At 57.2% G+C, this 11,228-nt stretch overlaps 2 protein-coding genes across 2 annotated transcripts in view; one reads left to right on the top strand and one right to left on the bottom strand.

The window, feature by feature from the left end:
• The window catches only part of LOC105541000 (chromosome unknown open reading frame, human C19orf57), a 20,171-nt gene extending 14,078 nt beyond the window's left edge, over positions 1–6,093 (top strand). The window contains exons 6-7 of the mRNA XM_011981799.1: positions 2,070–2,164; positions 5,489–6,093. Coding sequence (XP_011837189.1) covers positions 2,070–2,164; positions 5,489–5,639 — 246 coding nt within the window. The 3' untranslated portion in view covers positions 5,640–6,093. The remainder of the gene's footprint in view (positions 1–2,069; positions 2,165–5,488) is intronic.
• A 1,583-nt stretch (positions 6,094–7,676) lies between these two features.
• NANOS3 (nanos homolog 3 (Drosophila)) lies at positions 7,677–10,962 on the bottom strand. Its single transcript, XM_011981800.1, has 2 exons — positions 10,322–10,962; positions 7,677–7,991 (listed from the first exon to the last, which is right to left on the bottom strand). Exons 1-2 carry the CDS (start codon positions 10,848–10,850, stop codon positions 7,930–7,932), a joined length of 591 nt encoding a protein of 196 aa, XP_011837190.1. The 5' UTR covers positions 10,851–10,962; the 3' UTR covers positions 7,677–7,929.
• Positions 10,963–11,228: the final 266 nt, after the last annotated feature.

Consider the following 11,228-nt stretch of genomic DNA (forward strand, 5'->3'; position numbering starts at 1 on the left):
TGGTGGCGGGCGCCTGTAGTCCCAGCTACTCGGGAGGCTGAGGCAGGAGAATGGCGTAAACTCGGGAGGCGGAGCTTGCAGTGAGCTGAGATCCGGCCACCGCACTCCAGCCTGGGCGACAGAGCGAGACTCCGTCTCAAAAAGAAAAAAAAGAAAAGAAAATTAGCCAGGCATAGGGATGCATGGCTGCAATCCCAGCTACTTGGGAGGCTGAGGCAGGAGAATCACTTGAGCCCGGGAGGTTGAGGTTGCAGTGAGCCGAGATTACGCTACTGCACTCCAGCGTGGGTGCCAGAGACCCTGTCTCAAAAAAAAAAAAAAAAAGAAATTGGTGAGTCACAGTGCAGTTCAGTGGTAGAGGCTGAACACGAGTGTGTGGGAAAGGCAGGAGTTCTGTTGCTGGGCGCAGCTGAAATTTTATGAGAGCCTCATTCCTTGCAAAATGCAAATCCCTCACTTAAGAGCCGCCTCCATTGCCTCCAGTCTGTGTTCTCGTGGGTGGTGGCTTGGAGAGAAGGCTGGGAAATGGTTAAGGTGTTTGGGGCCAGGTGCACCTAAGTGGCATCCAGCAGGTGAAGCCCCTAACCCTCCTAAACTGCAAGCTTGAAAAAAGCTGCCAAACTGCGAGCTTGGAAAAAGACCCTGAAATCCAGACTCCAGGGGACCCAGACGGACAGCTGGCTGGTCAGACCTGACCAGCACCGGCAGCCTTTCCCCCGCCAGGGGAGGAGGCACCGCCCTGACAGCACTGCCAAGGCCTGGGCGTGTTTGGTTTTGACACGAGGCGTTCCCTAGCAAGTCAAGGCGACCCAGGCAAGGAACACATTCCCGTGGGAAGGTTCCGGGTGGCTCCTGGCAGGAAGGCCAAGGCCCATGTCTCCCGGCATGGGCAGGGGCACAGGTAGTAGCAAAGATGGATCGAGAGGGCCGTCTCAGCACCTCGTCCTGACCTCACCATGGTCACGCACTGTGCTAGAGGAGGAGACTCAGAGGTGACACAGCAGAGACAGAGCTTTCAAACCTCAAACCAAGGTCTCGTCATGGGAGCGTTTGGTGTTACTTTCTCATAGCTCCTCTGTGCTCACTCTTGGACCGATAGTGCTTCTGCAATCCGCATATGGAGTCGTTTAATTTAAATTTTAGAGACAGGGCCTTGCTCTGTTGCCCAGACTGGAGTGCAGTGGCACAATCACAGCTCACTGCAGCCTCAACCTCCCAGGCTCAAGCAGTTGATCCTCCTGCCTCATCCTCCCGAGTAGCTGGACCACAGGTGTGTGCCACCATGCCTGGCTAATTTTGGGGTTTTTTTTGTTTGTTTGTTTGTTTGTAGAGACAGGGTCTTGCCGTGTTGCCCAGGCTGGTCTGGAACACTTGGCCTCAAACGATCCTCCCACCTCATCTTCCCAAAGTGCTGGGATTACGGGTGTGCCCAGCCTGGCTCATTGCCTCTTTTCTGAGGGACATTGTAAGTCACCACTTTATAATGGAGCTTGACATTTTCCATGGAAATTAAACCACCATTGATGCTTAGAAGCTTAAGCGCCTTGGAGTTACCAGGCTTTCCCCTATATTCACTGGGCGTTTTCCCCTCGTGTTAAATTTGCAAACTCCTTTCCTAACAGGATGTGTGTGGCTCATTCAGCCAAGGTAGATGACTCCACTTCACTGCAGTTGCTACCCCTTGGTGTTTTCTCTGTACCCGTAAAGATAGTGAGGGGCATGCAGGAGACTGCAGCGGTGTCAGGGCCAAAGATCATGGCACAGGGGCACCCCCACTGCCCAGATCAGCCTGTGGGAGGCCCAGGCCTAGGAGCAGACGCCAGGGTTGGCTGTGGCCTTTCTCTTTCCAAGGGGAAAGGATGGGTGCAGCCCAGGCTGGTAACCCTGGGTCTACCCATCGTGGAGTTCCTCACCGTTACTGCTCTGCCTCTGCAGGAGTCCTAGCCGGCCCCAGTGTGACCTACTGTGGCCACAGTAAAGCCAAAGGCATCAGCGTGACTTCTGGGTCTCCTGTGCAGAGCTTGCTCGACTTGGGCCCCGGGCACTCACACCTTGTGTTCTCTTTCCAGTTCTTTCCTTCCGGGAACAAGCCGGGCCCTTGCTGGCCGGGCCCCAGCCCACATGCCAATGGAGACCCTGTTGCAGTGGCCAAGGCCCAGCCGAGGTAGGTGTGGGGTGGGTGAGAAGTGGCTCCAGGACCCTCACCAATTTTACCAAGGAGGGTGACAGACGGAGGGGACCCCAGTTCTCCCTCCCTGGGCCTCGACTTCCGCAGTCCATCAGGGGAGCTGAGCCCTGTCTTTCAAACTGTACACATTCCCTTGCTCCCCGAAAGCAGAGAATGGGCGACAGTGACCAGTGATCGGCACCCAACCCAGTGTCTCCCTAGGAGCCCTGAGACAGTGCCCCCGGCTCTGTGGGCTGTTTCTCTCTGGGAAGAGGGGCCAAAGCTTCCTCCTGAGTCCCTGGGAAGGGGAAGGGACCCAGACAGGGCTCGGAACTGTTGGCTGAGACCATCTTGGAGCTGTTCCTAGCTCTGGCACCAGGCGGGCACTCAAGTGAGTCTAACCTGCCCTCACCCTCTCCCCTCCCTACTTGGCTCTTGCCCTAGGCGAACCACCTCCTCCCTCACGCAGGCCACCAGTTAGCCGTCCTCCAGGCTGCTGTGTGTGGGGAGGGCACCCTCTCCCCCGCACCATGCCCGTGGTCCCCGTAGTCTGTCCCCTCCTCCCGTGCCCTCCCGCAGCCCTCCTCGAAGCCAGGGCTGGGCGGCTGCCCTCTCTGTTACCTGGCACTTGAACCTGCCTCTCTGCAGAGGCGGCAGCTTATCAATTATTTATGGCCAAGTTTCTGTTTCTGTCTGGTGGGTGTGGAGGAGGGTTTGGGACTCAGCTCCTGGCTGTGTATGGCCCCCACACCCTCCTCCTCCTTCTCCTCCCCTAGCAGAGGGCAGCTCTGTCCCCGCCTCCTGCCCTCACTCCCTGTGACTTGTACCTGCCGTGCCACTGGCCACCTCCCCTATCCACACACACAACCTGCACGCGGACCAGAGGTAGTTCATCAGAGTGGCCTGCTGTGGTTTGAGTGAAGAGCCAGGAGGGTTCACATCTGAATCTCTGACGTCCCAGGGCCAATGCAGCTCCCCTCCCCGCTGCCTTGGATGTCTAGAAGCTCCCAGAGGGCCTGGGGTCTGGCTTGAAGCTAAATGACACACACAAGAAGCTAAGGCCCAGGGGCTGCCAGTCACCTCAGGGTGACCAAGGCAGGAGCAGCAGGACAGCAGTTTCCATAGTGACAGCCCTGGAGGTGCTGCCAAGCCTGGGGCATGGACGGGTTTAGGGCGAGTGGCCCCCACTTACCTGCCTGGCCCCCTGTACTGCCCATGTCCGAGAGTGGCACCTGTTCTGTGGGCGGCGGGGGGGGTGGGGTTCTGTGGCTCCTTGGATCTTCCGTGATTTTTTTTTTTTTTTTTGAGACATGGTCTCACTCCCATCACCCAGGCTGGAGTGCAGTGGTGCAACCTCAGCTCACTGCAGCCTCGATCTCCTGGGCTTACGTGATTCTCCCACTTCAGCCCCCTAAGTAGCTGGAACTATGGTTACCCACCACCACACCCAGCTAATTTTGTATATTTTTTTTAGAGACGGGATTTTGCCATGTTGCCCAGACTGGTCTCGAACTCCTGGACTCAAGTGATCCACCCGCCTCAGCCTCGCAAAGTGGTGGGATTACAGGCATAAGCCACCGTGCCTGGCAGGATATTTTTTAGATAAGAGTCTTGCTCTGTTGCCTAGGCTGGTGTGCAGGATCATAGCTTACTGTAGCCTCCATCTCCCGGGCTCAAGTGACCCTCCCACTTCATCCTCCTGAGTAGCTGGGACTACAGGCATGCACCACCATGCCTGGCTAATTTTGTATTATTTGTAGAGACGGGGTCTCACTACGTTGCCAAGGCTGGTCTTGAACTCCTGGGTTCAAGCCATCCTCCCGCCTTGACCTCCCAAATCTTACATAGATATGAATGCCATCTGGGCTGGCTTTTCTTCTTTTTTTTTTTTTTCTTTTTTTTTGAGACAGAGTCTCACTCTGTCACCCAGGCTGGAGTGCAGTGGCCGGATCTCGGCTCTCGGCTCACTGCAAGCTCCGCCTCCTGGGTTCACACCATTCTCCTGCCTCAGCCTCCCGAGTAGCTGGGACTACAGGCACCCGCCACCATGCTCAGCTAATTTTTTGTATTTTTAGTACAGACAGGGTTTCACCGTGTTAGCCAGGATGGTCTCCATCTCCTGACCTTGTGATCCGCCCACCTCGGCCTCCCAAAGTGCTAGGATTACAGGCGTGAGTCACCGCGCCCGGCAGGGCTGGCATTTCTAGCACTGCCCTGGGTGCTGGGGAGACAGTGTGGGACAAAACACAGAGTTGACTGCTAGTGGGGGATTCGCGGTGTGGGGACACGAGAGACAGCAGATTAGATCATCAGATGGCAGAGTGTTGGGGAAAAAAAGGCAGCGGAGAAGGAGTTAAAATGTAAGGGGTGATCAGGGAAGCCACCACCCATCATCAGGAGGAGACATTTGGGAAAGAATGTTCCAGAATCCTGAGAGGTGCTCCAGGAATGGCCAGGAGTCTAGTGTGGCTAGAGCAAGCGGGAGGGGAGAAGTGGGAGACGAGGGGAAGGCACAGGGAAAGCAGGTGGTGCACAGCTGCAGGAGGAGAGGGCTTGCCTCTGAGCCAGGTTTCCAAGTTCACAGCCCCCGGTACCTGTGGGGGGCAAACCGCAGGGGCAGGAGCTGGGGAGGCAGTGGCAGCAGCGTCCTGAGAGGGCAGGGGGAGGGTAGGGGAGAAGTGGTTGGGTTCTGGGCCTGCTGGGCAGTGGAGCCAGCTGGGTTGGCCATCAGGGTTCTGTCGTGAACAGAGGAGGACAGGCTGGACACTCGGAAAAGATGGCGCGAAGCCCGGCGGAAGCCCCTCCCACTGGAGAGTTTCTGGTAGTCCGGTGAGGTCAGGCCACTCTCAATTTCCTTCCCTGCCGGCCAGGACCTTCGTGGGGATCCAGGCCTCTGAGGCCTCCAGGATGGAGGATGCCACCAACATCGTGCGTGGCCTCATCGTTGAGCTCTCTAACCTGAAGTACGGGCTGGGCTCGGACTCACAAGGCATGGGGCCTGCGGGAGGCCGGTGGGGACTCAGAGGAGCAGGGAGGGACTGAAGTGTAAAGCCCCTGGGTGGGCAGCAAGGGTCAGGCACCCCACTGCTGCTGGGCCCTCACCGTGCCCCCTTCCCTAGTCCTTTGCAGAACACAGGCTCTGAAGAAAGGCTGGAACAGGCCCAGCCTGTGCTGCAACAGGCCCTTTCTGGTTATGTGCACATGTGTGTGAGCCGTGTGTGTGCATCTGAGTCATTGGTGACCGTGTGGCTGTGAGGCGCGGCCCCCTCTGTCACCTGGTGACCACTAAGCCCCACACGTGTGCCTGTGTTTCCCCTGCAGCCGGCTGATCATGGGCACCCACCGGGACCTGGAAGCCTTCAAGCGCCTCAACTACCGGAAGACAAAGCCGGGAGGCAAAGCCCCCCTGCCTTACCCTTCCAAGGGGCCTGGGAATGTCCCTCGAGGGGACCCACCCTGGAGGGAACTGTAGGCCACTTTGAGGTCTGTGTTTCCTTTGCCACCCAGCCCCCATGCCTGCGGACCTCCTCCAAGATGCTCCAGGGGGTCCTAGTGGACCCTACAAACCTCCCTTCAGTTGCCCGGAAGTTGGTCTTCCATGGACAACACAAAGGAGGCCCCGAGGTCCTGGCCTCACCTGGCCAGGATCAAGGTCAGTAGCCTCCCTTGGCTTCAGAGAGGGAAACTGTGTCTCCTGCAGCCCCAGTGGCTTCAGGCGGGCCTGGGCTCCAGGAAGCCGGCCACTTCCAAGCAGGGCCCATCCTGTCCGGATTTGCAAATGTTAGGCTCCTGAGCCAAGTATGGAAGGTTCAGAATTTGTTTCTTTCCTGGAGGAGAAGAGAGCTCCCTTTGTTTTCTTTCTCCCTATTTCCATTTTATTTATTCTGGGAAGACCCGTAGTAAATGATTCTGTAGAGGCCCCGTGACCTGCTGTTTGGGGCTGAGGCATCAGTTCCTTCACCTTCCGCCCACAAACCTCTCTACCCACTTCCTCCTCCTCACCCTCTACGAGTTTACACCTCAGCTTCCCTGGGAAAGCAAGAGGGGTGCAAATCTCCAGGGGTGGGTGACTGTGTGCCCGCTTGTGTGTGCAGGCTCTTGAGCACACACACGGTTCGTAGAAGCCTAAGAGACGCCCTGGGAGATCACCCAGCTGCAGGGTGAGTCCAGTGCTCAGGTGGCCTGGCCCATCCTCCAGGAAAGCTGCCTGCGGGCCCCAGCCAGGAAGGAGGCTATCCCAGGAGGTTGTTATGGATGCAAACATGGCTGAAGTCGTGGCACTTCCATCCCACGCAAGCCTCTCAACAGCCAGATGACAGTCCTGTTAGCAGCCACAGGGGCTGCTGTCATCCCATTTACAGAAAACAATGCCTCTATGAAATCTGTCACTGAAAGGCTGACTGGACCTTCGACGTCATGAAGCACTCTGACTCCTGCACCCCAGCTCCCACGGCTCAGGCGGGGTCCTCCTCCCACCCTGCAATCTTATACCCCGGAGACCTGATGCAGGAGGGCAGGAAAGAGCAGGGCAGGTTCACACCCAGGTGAGCCCCCTGTCCGCCAGGACATGCCCTGGTGTAAGCCCAGTTCCCCGGGTCTCCAGCCCCAGCGGCTCTGCCCTAGGAAACCCTAACTCCATTCCCAGACCCTGGGAGCTGCTAGTATCCTTCTGTTTTCTTTCTCCTCCTCCCCACTTCCCCCTCCACGACCCAGCTGTCTGCAAGGACCCACCCCTATCCCCAGGGCCTCTGGTTCCAGTTTAAATTGGAAAGCCAAGGGCAGAGGGGACAACAACGCTCCATTCCTCACCACCAGACCACAGGCCTCAGGGCTGGTTTGTGGACCGGGGGTAGGAATGTGGACTGCACAGTGGGTGCACTGGCTTCCTGAGCACTGCCCCGTCACCTCAACAGGACAAGATCTGGAGGTGGAGGAGGCAGGCAGGGGTGTGGGGATTCCCCCACATGCATTCCCCCCGCCCTGCCAGAACGGCCCCATTTTTCTGCTCCTGCCCAAGCCCACCTAGGCCACCACCCCTGCCCAATCCCCCAGGACATGGTCCCATTCCCTGCCCCCTAATTGTCCCTCCCTTGCTCTAAACTGCCTGGCTTGTCACTGGGGCATCCATGGTGACATAACCATTCACCTTCCTTAGTGAGGAGGATGCGGGGGGCTCCATCTAGTTGTCCGTCAATTTATTCCTCAAATGAAGCCCCCATCTCCAGTACGGAGCTGGGGGTGGGATGGGAGGAGTCCACCCATCTTGCATGTTAGTGCAGGGGGTGACTGAAAGACCAAATGTCCACAGAAAGGGTCTCATGATGTCGATCTGGCTTCAAGGTGCCGGAACCCCCTCAGCTACCCCAAGGACCCACTCCTGTTTCTCTGCACAAAGCAGCTCACCCCAGCGCCCCACGGTGCTGAAACTCAAAGAAGAGGAAAGGGAGATCTAGGTACAGGACTCCCAGCAATGTTCACACTACACCTTGCCCCAAGACCAGGCCTTGTCTGTTGTTGATCCATTCATAAGCATTTATTGAGTGCTGACTGGATGCCCAGCTATGGAGAGATGGCAGATGGCACAAAGGGCAGGGTCCCCAAGGACGGGCGATTTCAGCTGTTGCCTCGCCAACCCCAGGCCATCCCCAGGGCTCACTCTCGGGCTGGGGGGAGGGTCTGGGAGTGGGAGTGGTCCTTATAGGGTGGGTCTTCCTGGAAATCCAGCTGAGCCCGGGTGCTCTTGCCCAGGTGTAGGCGGCCTCTTAGGTGGGCATGGAGGGAGAGCAGGAGGGCGAAGGCTCAGACTTCCCGGCACCTCTGAAACCTAGCGGAGTGGGGAGGGAGAGAAATGCTTAATCACAGGCCAAGATGACTCAATGCTCCCCAAGTTGCCCACGGACTCGGCCTCCGGGGCTGCTGGGCCTCTGGCGCCACCCAGTGGCTGCTCCGGAGACAGCGACCCCGTGACGTCTCTGGCTCCGCCGGGCGGCCCCGCTGGGACCCAGAGCCCGAGACAAAGCGCCGGAGTTCCGATTCTGCGACCGTGGTGCCCTCTCGTGGCCGCCGAGCTCTGGCGGGGGGGGGGGGTCCCCGGATCTGTTACTCCCAGAAGTTGTTAATCATAAAGGCTGGCGGCAGGACACCATCTTCCCTATGTCCTTTTAGCCTCCAGCGTCTCCCAGTGGGACAGCATCAAACCTCACAGGGAATACTATCGTCTCCTGGAGGCAGTCTTTCACGCTTTTTTTCTTTTTTGAGAGGGAGTCTCACTGTGTCGCCCAGACTGGAGTGCAGTAATGTGATCTCAGCTCACTGCGACTTCCACCTTCCGGGTTCTAGCGATTCTCCTGTCTCAGCCCCCCGAGTAGCAGGGATTACAGGCGCATGCCACCACGCCATTAATTTTTTGTATTTTTAGTAGAGACGGGGTTTCACCGTGTTGGCCAGGCTGGTCTTGAATTGCTGACCTCAGGTGATCCACCTGCTTCAGCCTCCCCAAGTACTGGGTTTACAGGCGTGAGTCACCGCCCTCAGCGCTTTCTTTTTTCTTTTTTTTAAAGACAGGGTGTTGCTGTGTTGCCCAGGCTGCAGTGCAGTGGCACCATCTCAGCTCACTGCAGCCTCTGCCCCCTGGACCCAAGCGATCCTCCCTGGTCAGCCTCCCAAGTAGCTGGGACTACAGAAACATACTACCATGTCCGGCTAATTTTTTATAGACTCGGGGTTTCACCATGTTGCCTCAGGCTGGTCTCAAACTCTTGGGCTCGAGCGATCCTCCTGCCTTGGCTTCCCAAAGTATTGGGATTATAGGTATGAGCCACCACATCTGACCCTTTCATGACTTTAACAAATGTTCACTGCAAAGCTGTCTGAGAGTAGATGGGAGGGGTGGTCCTCTCCCAGTCACTATCCTCCAGGAGCTCACAGTCTGATGGGGGAGGCAGTGCCCAAACACACCTAGTCAGACTGGCCCCTCCTCTGTTAGCTGACTTCCTTAAAGACAATTTAAGTTGCTAGAACGAATTTCTCTTTTAAAACCTCACTGGGGGCCAGGCACAGTGGCTCATGCCTGTAATCGCAGCACTTTGGGAGGCCGAGGCAGGTGAATCTCCAGGTCAGGAGTTTGAGACTCAGTCTGGCCAAGATGGTGAAAGCCCGTTCTGTACTAAAAATACAAAAATTAGCCGGGCACAGTGGTGGGCACCTCTAATTCCAGCTACTCAGGAGGCTGAGGCAAAAGAATTGCTTGAACCCGGGAGGCAGAGGTTGCAGTGAGCCAAGATCACGCCACTGCACTCTCTACCCTGGGTGACAGAGCAAGACTCCATCTCGGAAAAACAATATTAAATAAATAAATAAATAAATAAATAAATAAATAAAACCTCACTGGGGCCAGGCATGGTGGCTCAGGCCTGTAATCCTAGCATTTTGGGAGGCCTAGGCAGGAGGATCACCTAAGCCGTGTTCGACACCGGCCTGGGAAACATAGTAAGACCCTGTTTCTATCGGTTGGGGGGCAGGGGGGGAAGCCAAGTGTAGTGGTGCAGGCCTGTAATTCCAGCTACTTGGGAGACTGAGGCAGGAGAATCGCTTGAACCCAGGAGGCAAGGTTGCAGTGAGCCAAGATCGTGCTACTGCAGTCCAGCCTGGGTGACAGAGAGAGACACTGTCTCAACATAAAGACATAAATCAAATAAACTGGCTCGGCGTGGTGCTCACGCCTGTAATCTCAGCAGTTTGGGAGGCCGAGGCGGGCGGATCTTCAGGTCAGGAGTTCGAGACCAGCCTGGCCAACATGGTGAAACCCCATCTCTACTAAAAATACAAAATTTAGCTGGGCATGGTGGCAATTAGTCAGGCATAGTGGCATCCGCCTATAATCCCAGCTACTCAGGAGGTTGAGGCAGGAGAATCACTTGAATCCAGGAGATGGAGATTGCAGTGAGCTAAGATGGCGCCACTGCACTCCAGCCTGTTCAACAGAAAGAGACTGTCTCAAGATAAACAAATAAGTAAATAAAATAAACTGCTGTTCTAAGCTCTCTCTAAGGTCTTCCCCTAACCCTTGGAGGTGGGTACTGGGGCAAATGTTACTTCACAGAGGGGCTCAGCCATTACCCTGGGACAGGTCCCCCCAGCCACCTGTGCAGGCACCTGCTCCTCCTCCTCCTCCTCCTCCTCGGCGGTGGCCTGTGTCCTGCGTCTTCGCCTTGTCAGGACGGACCAGCTTCTTGCCTGCCGAGTTTCGAGTGGTGTGGCTGTAGACGGAGGTGTAGCCCTGGCCAGTAAGCGGGCAGAAGCGTCGGGTGTGGGCACGCTCACGCGTGGCACCGCACTGGGGGCACACGTAGTCCCGCAGGATGGGACACAGCACCCTGCCGGCCTCGTCCTTCAGCACGTGGGACTGGTAGATGGCCCGGGACTCGCCGTTGTGTTTGCAGAAAGAGCACAGGCGTTCGGGAGCTGGCGAGGACTCCAGGCTGCGCTTCTGATCCTTGGATCCTGGCACTGGGACCGACTCCGGCACTGACACTGACTCCGGCGCTGACACTGGTTCCAGCACTGGCTCTGGCTCTGGCTCTGGCTGGGGGCTCAGCCTGGTCTCAGGCCCCTCTTTCCCACTGAGAGTCCTAACCAGGCGTGCCAAACCCAGGTAATCTGTCCACAGGTCAAAGGTCCCCATAGCTGGGCAGCATGTGCCAGGTGGAGGAAGTCACAGAGACAAGTAAGCAACCCTGCCTGGTGCAAGCTCCCTCTTTCTGAACCTTCTCTGCTGCCCCTTCCTTCCTCTCGCTGGAGCCTGGGAGTCTGGGCTGGCCGACCCTCCTTTTACCTCCAAGGGGGTGTGAAGGGGGAGGAGCAGGCTGTGGGAGGTTCCTTGTTGTCACAGGGGGGCTGGGTGCCCCACTAAGGCACCTCCCAAGAGGCTGCATGGCCTCTGGCGGTGCTGGGGGACTGCAGGACACAGGGTGTGTGGGGGGGACACCCAGTGATGTGCACCACACCCCCATGTACACACCTCCAGGAAATTGGGGGGCTACCCTGACTCCCCTCCTTTTGG

This window comes from Mandrillus leucophaeus, unplaced genomic scaffold (genome assembly GCF_000951045.1).
Source record: "Mandrillus leucophaeus isolate KB7577 unplaced genomic scaffold, Mleu.le_1.0 Scaffold230, whole genome shotgun sequence".
NCBI lineage: Eukaryota > Metazoa > Chordata > Mammalia > Primates > Cercopithecidae > Mandrillus > Mandrillus leucophaeus.